Below are 14,550 nucleotides of genomic sequence, written 5' to 3'. Positions count from 1 at the left end.
GTGGGAGGACCATTTCTCTAACACAAGACACTCTGAGTATTCATAAGCTTTCTCCTCATATCAATATCTACGGATTTTTTTGTTACAAGAACCAGATAGTTGTATAGTGGTCAAAGCAATGCGCATTTTCACCTGTGCTTTAAAGGTTTTAAAAAGTTTGTCTAATTAGATTCTTGAACTCTGCAACTCCAAAATCGACAGTTAAATCTATAGTTTTTCTGGGTCTAGAAACACAAGATGAATTCCAGTGTCAATGTGAGATGGTGTGTTTGAAAGTAGAGATAAGGTGGTCATACATTCCTGGGAAAATAAAGTCTAAGCAACAAAGAGCTGCAAATGTTCAAAGATTACAAATTCATAAATCATTAAGATGTCAACAAAATGTCTTTGAAATATTCAGCAGGTCTGGCAGCACCTTTAGAGGTAGATAAACAGATGTTTTGGGTTTCATCAGATGGCTGGTAGCTCTTGGGACAGAATTTCCTCCCAGACAGGGGTAAAAGGAAAGATAGCTAGTTAACAGAGCGGGGCAACTGTCTGGAGTAGGGAGTGAGAGTTTCTATCACCAGATAAACATTGGCCCACATTATTATATGATCATGCAATGCAGGAGCTGAAGCAGGCCATTCAACCCATAAAATTTGCTCTGACTTTCAATTAGGTCATGGCTGATCTGATAATCCTCAACTTTGCTTTCTTGCTTGCTCCCAAAAACCCTTGCATCCCTTACTGATTAAAAACATATCTATCTCAGCCTTGAACATACTTAATTACCCAATCTCAACAGCTTTCTGTGATAAAGAATTCCACAGATTGGCTACTCTCAGAGAAAAAAAAACTCATCTCCATGTTAAATGGGTGACCCTTCATACTGAGATTATGTTCACTGATCCTAGCCTCTCCCATGGAGGGGGAGCAACCTCTCCATGCCTACCCTGTCAAGCCCCCGAAAAGTTTTAATAAAGTCACTCCTGTTCTTCTAAACTCCGATGAGTATGAACACAACCTATTAAACGTTTCTGCATAGGAAAATCATTTCATCCACAGGATCAGCCCAGTGAACTTTGCCTGGACTGCCTCCAAATGCCGGCATACCTTATGTTAGATAGGGGAACGGAAACTGTTCACAGCTGAAATATGAGTTGTGCCTTGTACAGTTTCGGCAAAATCTCCATTCCCTTTAAAGAGCAATGTCCCATTGTCTTCCCTATTAAATTGAATTTTAGCTTTATGTGATTCATGCACAAATCCCTTTATGCTTCAGCTTTCTGCAGTCCATTTAAATAATATTTATCCCTGCTGCTCTTGTCACCAAACTGCAGAATGACACCTTATGTTCCATCTGTCAATTTTTTGTGCAACTTACTCAATCTGTCTAACCCTCTGTGCAATTTTTATGTCATCTTTGCTTTACCTTCTCATCTATTTTTTTGCGTCATCTGTAAACTTGGTAAAGTTCATTCACTTTCCTTATCTAAGTTATTAACATTTACCATCAAGATAACCACTAATGTGTCCTATAAAGTCAGAAGAATTTTTTTTCAACTTAGTCTGGTAAGAATGTGGGATTTCCACTCGAATTGATTGAGATGACTGGAATTAATACATTGAAGAGGAAGTTTGAAGACAAATACCTGAGGATGAAAGGAGTAGAAGGGCATACTGATATAGTATGACAAAGTACAATAGTAAGGGGCTAATACAAAGCAGAATTATTGGCACAGACTGTTGGGCCAAAGATGCTGTAAATTACATGTAATTCCAAGCCGCTAGCCAGAAGTCTCATTGACTAGAAGGCAACATCAAGTAACGAAAATCTGAAACAAAAAGTCTTTTAAGGAATTAAGTTAAATAAAGGAGTCACCTCTAGACTTGTATCTTGATCAGCTCAGTTATTGGTTCTACATTTGTGCATCATTCTGTAACCTGTATTCGCCTCCTCATGACTCAGGTATGGTAGAGTGTGCACATTAGATAAATCATCATACTTTTTTCTTCACCCCCCCCCCCACCAAGACAGACAGACAGACACACACACACGAATTTCTCATCCAAAATAATGGAAAATCTTTATAGTCATTGTCACTCTCTGTGATATGTAATGACTATGCACTTGCTGAGGTTTGTATTGCTAACTCTTTAGGATATTTAAGATAAGTTTTAGTGGCTCAGAAATTCTCAGCATTTTACTAAATTTCAATCTAACAGTGAGTTCAGTCTTTTCTTCCTCTTTCTGCATATCTGCTCAGAATTTTTCACGCACCAATGTCTGCCCAAGAAAGTGAACCTTTGTCCAGTCAAATATCAATAATCCTAAGGCACAAAGAAATTTTAAAAAAAATTTCTGCAGAAGGGTCCAGACCCGAAACGCTAGATTTCCTGCTCGGCCTGCTGTGTTCATCCAGCTCCACGTCTTGTTATCTCTTAAAAAATTAATTCTGTGTCTCCCTATGGACTGACTAATAACAGGGCATGACAGGTGACGTTTCAAAATGTGGGGCTGGATGAACACAGCAGGCCAAGCAGCATCTTAGGAGCACAAAAGCTGACCTTTTGCGCCTAGACCCTTCACCAGAAAAAATTTAAAAAATTTTCTGAAGAAGGGTCTAGGCCCGAAACATCAGCTTTTGTGCTCCTAAGATTGCTTGGCCTGCTGTGTTCATCCAACCCCACACTTTGTTATCGGATTCTCCAGCATCTGCAGTTCCCATTATCTTTGGTGACAGGTGACATTCTAGGCTATACACATATTGTATCTGTGTATAGTAAAGTATTTTGTGCATCAATTCTTTCGCTCTGAACTCTAAGTATCATCATTTTAATATTTTCTTGGAATAATTAGCAAATTGTGCATTCAATTACTTTGAAACTGTTGCTGCTCATGTGCATTTAAGAACAGTAGAGGGCAGTGTTTGCCATAAAATAAGATATAACCAATGAAAAATACATTCTAGGATTCGTGGAGATTAAAAACTTTTCTCCCAAAATGAGACAGCCAAAAAGACACTGTGTCCTTCAGATGAAAATCACAATAAACCATCATGATATCATGACTATTTTATCAGCTTTTAAGGTACTCTTGCAGAACACAATCGTATTGATGGTTTATTTCACTACAATACTGCAAATGTGTCACAAAAACTGGTTTTACTTCTGGGCTTATCATAGAGCCTTTAATTCTTTTGTATGGTGTAATTTTTCAAGAAAATTTCAAACACCTTGGCAGCAAGGATTGACATAGACTACAATGATTTTTGTCTCTCACTGGCAATATGATACACATTCTGTTGGCTTCTCATTATGAACTGATGCCTCTTCAAACAAATGAACCAGCCTGAAGTGACTCAGTTCGAGAGAGCGCTCCTCCACTTCACAAATGTACGTTCAATAACAGATATGTTCTTACTCAAAAGAAAAACTGTCTCTTCAACAAAGTTCCGCTGCTGACAAATTTCAAGCGCCTGTGGGAGAAAGAAGGAATTAAATCAGTCATCACTTCGCATCTCAATAGTTCAGTCTTAAATCTTTCTCCCTCAGGGAAGATTTGGGATGTCTCTAGGAAGTTGCACATGTCAGTATTTTACATAATTTTACTATTGACTCTGAAGGCAATATTTGTTTCCCAGGAAGATTTGATTCAGGAATATATTTCACAAGGAAGCAAATCTGATCTCGAATCCTCCTAGTACTTTCTTGATCGATGCTCAGCTCATGGAATCCTGTCAGCAGCGCTTTAAATGATGGTATGTTAGACAGCTGGGGTGAAATCATTCTCAGGTGGTAGCAGTGAATAACCATCAGGGATTCCCGATCAATCAATCTCAATCCATTTGCTTTCCAGTCAAAAATATTTTCCAAGTTCAATTTCATCTTAATTGCTTTTGTACCTTGACTGTTAGCCTCAATATTACTAATTCTCAATCCCAATGTTGCTATTTTATTCTCAGATTTCCAAGATTTCTAGTCCTTTCTATAATAGCGCTGATTGAAGACTTGGCTAAAGTAATAAGTCTTAAGAAGGGACTTCTGAAGAAGGATCTAGTGGAGAGATTAAGTAATTTATTCCAAATAGTTACTATAACACCAATTAATGCCCTTATCTTTAAGCAAAAACTGAGATGTAAAGCTGTAGGGAGCACAGAACCAATTAGCAGATAAACAGCAAAACCAGCAATAGCGAGAGAAAAACTGAGGACAGACATTATGACTAGTCTATCCTCTCCATACCTAACAGCTTTTGAAATGAAAATTACGTATTGCATTTAGAGTGCACCATTGCCCGAGAAGCTAGGTCTTAATTGGTATAACAAAGCATTACAATCACAACCAAGCAGTACTTAAACCAACAAGGAGCAGCATGAACTGGGTGGTTTGTTCCACACAAGCCTTTGGGCACTCACACCAGCTGCTATGTGGAGTCCAAGCTAAATTCAATCCCAAGTTATTGAAGGGAAACAGTGTTGCCACTCCTACTGTACCAGTCACTCCCATCGCCGCAGTGGTCAAACTAGTAAAAGTACCACTTCGGAAAAAAGTTCAAAAAGAAAAAGGCAACAATTGCTTTTTCTCTAACCAGGCATTTAATCTAATCTCCACAAACCAGGAACATCTGCATTTGACATGTACCAAGGCAACAACATTAATTCAAGAGCAGGAGCTCTCCTTGCTACACCAGTAGGCTCCTCTGAATATTTACGCGGCCAAATAAAGATTCTCTTCAAACTGAAAGTGAAATGACAAATTACAAACATGCGTTAAAAAGATTCTGTGCTCTCTTTTGCTGGTCAATTTCTAATAGAGGACATTAAGGTTATAAAGGGATTTGATGGACTGGAAGATGAGAAATTGCTTCTGCTACTAGGTGAATTCAAACCAAATTTGCATAAATATTGATAGCCACAAGCAAAAACAGTTAAAAATTTATAAGAATTTTTTTATGCAGAGAACCAGTAGTGGCAAGCCCAATTACACATGGTGTGATTAAGGCAAAGACCATTTGTGCAAATAAGGAATGTGTGTGATGGGAGAGGAGAAGCAAGGAATATTGGTTTATGGTGAGGAGACGGAATTAGAATAAAATAGGTGTGAGGTGCACTGTACACACTTGGACAGATCAGTTGCACTGAATGGGCTGTCGATTTGGTGCAATATAATTCCCTTGAATATGCTTTTTAACAACTGAAGTCCTTGCATTGTACAATGATAATCATTTGGATATAGCAGCATTATTGCACTGAGACACATAAGAGAGAACTACAAAGACCAATTTACTTTCTCCAGTGGACAATGTGTGCTGTCTCTCAAGAAGGGCAACAGGTTTGGGCGATCATACTCAGCGTACAGGCTGATCTGTCGTTCGTGGAACTTCTGTCCTTTATGGTGATCTCGCTTGAACAGGTTATGCAAATACTGTTTAAAAGGGAGAACAGAGAAGGGGTTATACCACAAATATTTCACACGCTGTATATAAACGTTAAAATAAAATTAAACGGATTTGGCATTAGGAAATATTTATATAATTACACTTTCCACGTGACAATGTTTGTGAAACAGATTCTAATAAGACACATTAAGCACATCCTCGACTAGAACTAGTTTCTGAAGTGTGAAGCCCAGTTAAGGATGTGTGTGCTGATGTGCAGCAGCAATGATGTCTGTCAGCAAACAACACACTGAAATATTCACTCTTAGCAAACTAGGAAATTTAAAGCATATTACTCTTCTATATGAATTTAAATTTTATGGCAGTGAAATCAATTATTAAAATTGGATTACGACTGAAGGTAAAACGAAACAATACAAACTTTAAGAAGCTCTTCTGCACTATTTTGTGCAGATTCCACCAGCTGCTGTCAGCATTGCTACAGTAAGGAAAATGAATGCTGATGGATTTTCTGCCATCCCATCACCTTTACAGAGTCTGGCCTTCAACCAACTCCTTTCTGCTGTTGCTATTACTACAACATATTCAACAAGTAACAATCCTGATATCTATAGTAAAATGTAGGAATAACAGCAGAATAAGTCATAAAACAATGATGCCTCATGCACATACTACCATGTCCCTGCAACACTGAAAGACCAGGAGTCAACATTTTATTTTATAAGTTTAAAAATGAAATAACCTGCCTTCAAGAAGCAAGCTTCAACCTGCAACTTATTCTTTAAGTGGTTAAGTTGTTGAACACTTCAAATTGTGACTTTACCTCCTCAGGTGGGCCAATACATATCCCAATAAACTATTTGAAGGGGAACAGTGGAGTTCCCTGTAGACTGACTGGTATTCACCTCTTCACCACTACAGTGAAAAATAGATTAATTGGCCATTCACCTCAATGACATTTGTAGGATCTTCAGTAATCTAAAATGTTCGTCACACTTGCCTAGATTAGACAGAATTTAATATTTCACTTGAAACACAATGTCTCTGGAATGAGGTATGGACCCACCACCTTTTGAATGGAAGTCAAAGGACCAGCACTAAGCGATGACTGATACCTCATATGTGATGGATTCTGGGGCAATTAAACCACATGCTTCATAAGCAGAAGTCCTTCTCAAATGTCAACGTTTTAAAAACTTAGCTGCTGCTGCAACTGGTACTTTAAATAGTCATGACACATAGCAAGCCATCCTCAGTTTGTACAAGGCACTCAACACCCTGGAAAAGAGCTCTCACTTTGGGTACAATCAGTAATCTAGGTGCAAAATAATCTCAATTTACCCTAGTTTTCTGAAAACTATTGCAAACTAGTTTGCATTGCTCTGAAAGGAAAAGACTCTATGAGCCAGTACAATTGAGCAGAATCTGTCGCTGATCTTTGGGGGAAAAAAAGCTAAACAATTTGTTGATACATTTAAGACTGGAAACTTGGTGTAGTTTGATTCATATGACTGAATATCAGATTATAGCCAAAAGCAACAAGCATTTAAATTTGTGTCTATTCTAACACCTGCGAGTAACCTGCTTTTAATAACTGAGTGTTTCTGATAATTGCACTAATGTTTAAAGTCATTTTCAATACGGATTAATTTGATCTGGGCCAGTTTTGAGAGTGGAGCCAAATTCAAGCTTAGTTCTATTAACTAGCACAAAAGATTCTAGAAACTTAATTTAGAGTGAAACCAATTCATGCAAGAAAATTATTTTGTGTTTGTTTGGTAATTTCAGATGACCTTCACTAAAACTGCACTGAAAGTTAATTGGAAACTTCAAGTCTCTAAGTTTATAATGTGCATGACACTGATGTCAAGACTCCATTTTCATGTGAGATGTTCATCTGACACTGACCAATGGCAAGACTGCAGGTTAACTGTAATTCCAAACTTCATTAAAATATATGTCATCAGCATTATAACAATGTTCATCCACACCTCTAACAATATGCTGACTATAAGTATGTTGCAGTGTTTGAAATTAGCTATACATCATAATTAAAGATAAATTTCTTTAAGTCCAACACAGATCTTCAATCCAGACATGTTACTTTGAATGCAAATCACTGTAAAATCATTAGATGAACCAGTATGCTGCATAAGGCTGGACAGTTGCTCTGTATGACAGCCTGAGCTCAACACAACACATCATGTGACTGGTTGAGTAGACTTGAATTTAGGTGTCTTAGAATATCTCAGATCTCACTGGAATTATAAGAACAGAAATAGATCACTAGGCCCCTCACGCTTACCCCAAAATTCAATCAGATCATAGCTTATCTGTGCATTCCTTGCTTTTGTTTCATATACCTGATACTCCTACAAATCAAAGGCCTCATGTTACATAGAATACATAGCCTTTTGGGGAGAGAGATAGAGATTGAAATTTCTTACCAAACTGTGTGTAAACGTTTTGAGCGCCTTCACTGATCGTTCAATATTTTTATTTTATTCTTTTTTGGTGTGGGACTGTGAACAGAGAATGGTGACCTAAAGTCGACTTTGGATTATTGTGTCAAAAGGAAAACAAGCAAAACAAATGCTGTAAATCAGGAGCAAAAATAGAAGTTGCTGGAAAACCTCAGCATACTGGCAGCATCTATGAAGGAAAATCAGAGTTAACAATTTGGGCCCGGTGACTCTTCCTCAGAACTCAGTTTTTATACAGATCAAACAAACTTTTGTTTATTTATGAGACCAAGCCTGGAAGTTAAATGCAGGTTCATTCCTGATCAAAAGGTTCGGCAGATTCTTCATCACCAGGGAAGAGCATTATGTTTAAACAGACAGCAGAAGTTGGCTATTAATGAGGTCAACACCTTGAAATTGATTCCAGCAAGTCTGGAAAAGACCTTGTGTTGTGAACCATTAGGATAAATTTTGAGAGCCTTTGAAGGTTTTAATTTTATTGTGCTGCAAATACAGACATAGAAGGACTGATTTGGTTCAGCTGTCTGTTTTCATGATGTAATGCTTCCTGATTTCTCTACTGACCGGGCTTGTTTCAACAGAAAATTACGCTTCCTTATTCTTCCAACAAAAGAAATTGTATTTTTTCACTGACCCTGCAAATTTCTTTGAATATTTAAAATACATGGATGTGATTACCATCAGTTTCTTATAATCATAGGAAAATGAGACAATCTTTATGCAACTGGCCCTCAAAACATAACCCACCTTGGCTCTGATATCATGCTGTTGAATTGCACTGCACAACTTTGAGGCCAATCTATTCTTACTGAAGTCTTCTGTCCAAAATCCCAAAGAGAACTGCGTTCTCTTTCTAGATAACAAGTGTGGAGCTGGATGAACACAGTATCTTAGGAGCACAAAAGCTGACGTTTCAGGCCTAGACCCCATTCTCTTTTTGTTTTGAAGTTCTGTTTTCTCAGAAATGGACCAACATCGCTGATCTCAAAAAAATGGTTGAGCCTTATCACCTTATTGTATTTCCAAAAGCCTCTAAACCCCCAGCATTGTACAGAAATTCCAGCTAAAACTAACAAAAAGGGGCTGAAGATAAATTGTCTGCTTCCAGTAAGCTCTGCACAAAGGTAAACATCAAGATGTGTTATGCTAAAATAACAGTGAATGGTTTTAGTCACTTCATCACTTCACAATGAAAACACTAACTATAAAACAAAGAACAAAGAAAATTACAGCACAAGAACAGGCCCTTTGGCCCTCCAAGCCTGCACCAACATGTTGCACGTCACAACTAAAACCCCCTACCCTTTCGAGGACCATATCTCTCTATTGCCATCCTATTCATGCATTTGTCAAGATGCCCTTTAAAAGTCACTACAGTATCCGCTTCTACTACCTTTCCCGGCAGTGAGTTTCAGGCACCCACCACCCTGTGTGTAAAAAAAACTTGCCTCGTACATCACCTTTAAACCTTGCCCCTCGCACCTTACACCTATGCCCTCTAGTAACTGACTCTTCCACCCTGGAAAATAGCTTCTGACTATCCAGTCTGTCCAAGCCCTTCTTCATCTTGTAGTCCTCTATCAGGTCGCTCCTCAACCTCCAGCGTTTCAGTGAGAACAACCCAAGTTTCTCCAACATCACCTCAGAGCTAATGCCTGCTGTACCAGGCAACATCCTGGTAAATCTTTCCTGTACCCTTGCCAAAGCTACCAATCCTTCTGGTAGTGTGGCGACCATTATTGAACACAATATTCCAAATGCAGCCTAAGGTTCTATGAAGCTGCAACATTACCTGCCAATTTTTAAACTTAACACCTCAGCTGATGAAGGCAAGCATGCCATATACCTTCTCCACGTGTATTGCCACTTTCAGTGACTTGTGTAACTGTACACTCAAATCCCTCTGCCTGTCAGTACTCACAAGTGTTCTGCCATTTACTGTATATTTTCCATCTGGATTAGACCTTCCAAGGTGCATTACCTCACATAGAAACCCTACAGTGTGGAAGCAGAGCATTCAGCCCATCGAGTTCACACTAACCCCCCAAAGAGTATCCCAACCAGACCCACTCCCCTATCCTATCTCTGTAACCTGCATTTCCCACAGCTAATCCACCTAGCCTGGGCACTATGGGCAATTTAGCACAGCCAAACCACCTAATTTGCACTTCTTTGGACTGTGGGTGTAAACCAGAGTACTAGAAGGAAATGCATGCAGACATGGCGAGAATGTGCAAACTCCACAGATATTTGCCCGAGGGTGGAATCAAAACAGGTCCCTAGTTGTGAGGCAGCAGTGCTAAACACTAAGCCACCATGCCACCCCCTATTGACAGGGGTAAAGCTATACTTAACATAATGACCTTAGAATTAGCCCAAAAAGATGGGCCATCAGCATGCAAAATGCCTGTCTTTAACACTTTGGCCCCGAGAGCCGGCTGAGTTAGTTAAATTTATAATTCTGGGATTCTAAGTCATTTGCTCCTTGACCTTCAGAGGATCAACAAGAGGTATAAGTGACAGCATACTTCAAACTCTGCATCTCAGTCAATAAGTTACTGTTTGGAAAAGCACTCAGCTCTGCCTGCAAGGAGGAAAACAGCTTGGCCCAGCTCACAGCTGAAACTAATACTGGACAATGACCTTGGGGAAGTTGTAAGATGTGGTGATTTTTTAAAAAAGTTTAGGATTTACTAAAATTGACAATTTATGACTTATCTCCTCTTTAGTCTCCAGCCTACCAAATTGTCTTGACTCACTGCAATTCACCTATTGATGCAACAGGTCCACAGCAGATGCCACCTCCCTGGCCCTGCATTCACCACTGGAACATCTGGATAAGAATACCTGCATCAGGCTACTGCCTATTGACCACAGTTCCATTTTCAATATCATAATTCCAAACAAACTCATCTCTAAAGTTGAAGACTTGGCTCCCCACTTTGTAACTGGATCCTAGACTTGCTGACCCACAGACCGTAATCAGTAAGAATGGGCAACAATACATCTTCCACCATTATCCTCAACACCAGTGCTCTGCAAGGCTGCAGGCTCATGATAGCGCGGTCAAATTTCGCCCCAGCTCCATTTGTAAGTTTCCTGACGACACCACCATCGTAGGGCGAATCTCAAACAATGAAGACGGAGAATACAGAAAGAGATTGAGTGCCTAGTGGCATGATGTAAAAGCAACAATGTCTCCAACAAAATGAAGGAGCTGGTCATTGACTTCAGGGAGTGGAGTGGAGGGCACACCCTTGTCTGTATCAGTGGTGCTGCGGCAGAGATGGTCAAGAGTGTCAAGTTCCCAGAAGTAAAGATCATCAACAACCTGCTCTTGTCCATCCATTTCAACTCAACGGTTAAGTAAGCACAACAATGCCAAATTTCTTCAGTCTCCTATGTCCATTTGCACTATTTAACTCTGCTATGCCCCATTACAACTTCCTGCCACTACGTTTGTAATGTACGACTCTTTAGTATACAAATAGGAATATACAATTGCCTACAATTTCATTTAAGCCATTAATAAATATGGAGACAAGTTGATGTCCCATAAAAGATTCCTAGAGAACTACGTTTGTCATATCTCACCAAGCCCAGTATATATCTTTTATTCCCATTATTTCCTACTTCCCAAACAATTTCAAATCCAAGTCAGAGGGTTACTTCCACTTCTGTGTTCTCTCATAGTTGTTTATATGTAATCTTACCAAAACGGCTTCTTCCAGTCCGCATACCTAATACTGTAGACATTGCTTTACCTGCCCTCTTAGAGATCTTTACAAAGTTCAACTAGATTAGCGAGTTAGTTTCGCAAGATCAACTCCCATTTTTCTCAAACACTCAGGCTCTCTACATTGATGACAGATTCCAGCAGCTTCTGTCATCAATGTTAAAATGGAAAGGCTTACAGTTTCTTGGGTTCTTTCTTCCAGCTACTTAAATAACGGAATGACAAATTTCTAATCTAATGGCATAGTCCCCAAATCAAATTGTGGGACAGAATTCATTAGATTCTGGAGATTGATTCATCTTCTATTATTTTGTTAATTATACTTATTTGTAAAAACTGATGGATCCAGTAAAGCCTTCCACCCTGATATATCTTGTTTCCCTTCCGTCACTGGTATCTTATCCTCCATTTTCATTATGGAGACAGATTAAAAAGTACAAACTTTAAAATTCTGTCAAACTTGCCTAGTCATAACACATCATATACAGTTTTAACCCTGCTCTTTATATTAATTGCAAACTAATATATCAATTTTTGCAATCTTTATTGTTTTCTGAGTGTCCCTGTATTACTTTCAATATTTCTCCAAGTTTGCCAGATGACCAAATTTTCTGCCATTTGTTTCAGACACTTTAGTTTTGCACTGAGTCTGACAATGATTGTACCAGTCCAACATTATTTCTTTATGGTCATACATCGGTCTTGTATTGTACAACATAACACTTTAAATAACATCCGCTTTTGTTTTCAGTAAGTCCAGCTTAACATGTTCAGCATGCGCCTCATTAATTCAAAGTCAGAGTTATGTGAGTTTGAACCAAGTGAGATTCCTCTCCTCACACGAGATGTCAAATTCTTATTGCATCATGGTCTCTGGTTGAAGAATGCTTTCTTACTGTCTGATTATGTATTAATTCTGGCTTATTATTCGTTTTGTATGTAGGGTTGGTTAGCTCAATTGGATGTAAAGTGGGTTAGTGATACAGAGTGGTGCCGATGGGGCAAGTTCAATTTCTTGGACCAGCTGAGGTCACATGGAGGCCCTGCCTTCTCAACTTTGCGCTTGCCTGAAGCCTTTAGATAACCTCATCACCAGCTCGTTTTTCAGCCTTTGATTCCCTGGAACTATGGCAACTTTCACTTCATTTCACTTAGTATGGTCTGTTTGCTATAACACCAATTGGACTAAATAAGACTATCAATCTAACAGTATTGACACTAATATTATTCATAGAACATAGAACAGTACAGCACAGAACAGGCCCTTCAGCCCACAATGTTGTGCCGACCATTGATCCTCATGTATGCACCCTCAAATTCACAACCATTGATGCATAAATCAAACATGAATTTGCTAAATATGAATATCCAAATGTTGCTTTCTAAAGCGCATTGCTTTACCATTAGCTTTTCAAAAACAATATTCCCCTTCCTGTTTACTGTTGATGAACAAGATCATAAATTTGCAGCAGCAAACCCATATCAATTGACTTTACTTTATCTACAAATACAATTCAATACCATCAAAAGCAATAACTTAGAACAGAGATGTTTAATGTTTGAATGATGCATAGGAGAAAAACTAACCACATGCTGCAGTTCTGGTTGATCCTTCAGTTCCTCCACAACTTTGTCAATCTTCAACAGAAAAGCAAAATAAAAATTAATCAGAAGTAATAACAATCTGGTAAGTAAGAAGTCTACCTCTGAGCTCAGTCAATTCTGGTTCATTAAACACTGCTCCAACGTATTTCTCAATTGCACTACTCATATTCTTACACTGCAGCAGTGATTTATAGAATTTCATAGAATCCCTACAGTGTAGAAACTGGCCATTTGCTCCAACAAGTCCAAAGGTTATCCCCACCTAGACTTAACCCCCTAGCCTATTCTTGCAACCCTGCATCTCCCGTGGCTCATCCACCCAGCCTACACATCCCTAGACACGATGGGCAATTTAGCATGGCCAATCCACCTAACTTGCACATCTTTGGATGGTGGGAGGAAACTGCAGCACCTGAAGGAAACCCATGAAGACACGGGGAGAATGTGCAAACTCCACACACAGTTGCCCGAGGGTAGAAATGAATCCCTGGCGCTGTGCTAACCAATCAGTGCTAACCCCTGGGCCGCTGTGCCACAATTCCAAAAGTATGTCATCGGGTGTACAGAGCTTTGAACCTCCTGAGATTATGGAGGTGCTGTACAAATGCAAGTCATTTTCTTTTCTGTAGTTTAATTTTTAAGTTTGTGCGTTCAACAAAAGGCAAAGTTGTAACTGAAAGGATTTCTAACTTACTGAAATTTTATCTTCATTGTCCAAGAGCATGTTGACTGCTTGCTGCAGATGAAATACAGAATACTGGTTTAAAGTAACAGGCGGCAATGAGTTAAACAGTTAAAGTTTAGAAGCTTAAACTATCATCTAGTTGGATCCAAGCATAAATACTCTAGCAAATACAGGTATTCAAAATTACAGGAGTGCAGCAGTATTTTTGTTTGCTTCCTGTGACATTGCAAAAGCTACCACTTATCTGGTTAAAGATACACAACCTGTTTGATGTTGTAGGACAGAGGCATGAATGGCAATCCCATGCATGGAACAATTAGGAAGTAATTGAAAGTTTGTTGGATTGGATGAATTTAAATACATTTACAGGTACAGAGATAAGTTAAATATTTAAGTGCTGTGCCTGAAGGTACAAGGAGGAGTTCTACACCAATGAAACTGCTCAGAAGTAACCAGGCAAGTGGGGTGGGCAAAGTTTCAGTCTGTTCAGTTGGCTGGACAGCTACTTTACACAGCAGATTTATGCCTTCAATAAAGGGTTATTTCCTATACTGGCTGAGGTCAACATTAAGACACCATCTTCTCAGTGGTTCCTTTGCTCGAGGTGTGATATTCCTCAGGTTTATATTCACCACCAGTCCTTTATCGTGAATGAGAC

At 39.0% G+C, this 14,550-nt stretch overlaps 1 protein-coding gene across 1 annotated transcript in view; it reads right to left on the bottom strand.

Annotated features, from left to right (window-relative positions):
- The window catches only part of vps41 (VPS41 subunit of HOPS complex), a 162,998-nt gene that overhangs the window by 15,405 nt on the left and 133,043 nt on the right, over positions 1 to 14,550 (bottom strand). The window contains exons 20-23 of the mRNA XM_059645823.1: positions 13,902 to 13,943; positions 13,190 to 13,240; positions 5,272 to 5,409; positions 3,407 to 3,461 (exon numbers count right to left, since the gene is read on the bottom strand). Of these exons, the coding sequence (XP_059501806.1) occupies positions 3,407 to 3,461; positions 5,272 to 5,409; positions 13,190 to 13,240; positions 13,902 to 13,943 (286 nt within the window). The remainder of the gene's footprint in view (positions 1 to 3,406; positions 3,462 to 5,271; positions 5,410 to 13,189; positions 13,241 to 13,901; positions 13,944 to 14,550) is intronic.

Source organism: Stegostoma tigrinum, chromosome 5 (genome assembly GCF_030684315.1).
Source record: "Stegostoma tigrinum isolate sSteTig4 chromosome 5, sSteTig4.hap1, whole genome shotgun sequence".
In the NCBI taxonomy this organism is placed as follows: domain Eukaryota; kingdom Metazoa; phylum Chordata; class Chondrichthyes; order Orectolobiformes; family Stegostomatidae; genus Stegostoma; species Stegostoma tigrinum.
Note: the sequence above shows the minus strand (reverse complement) of the source record. Positions and strands in the feature narration are given on the sequence as shown.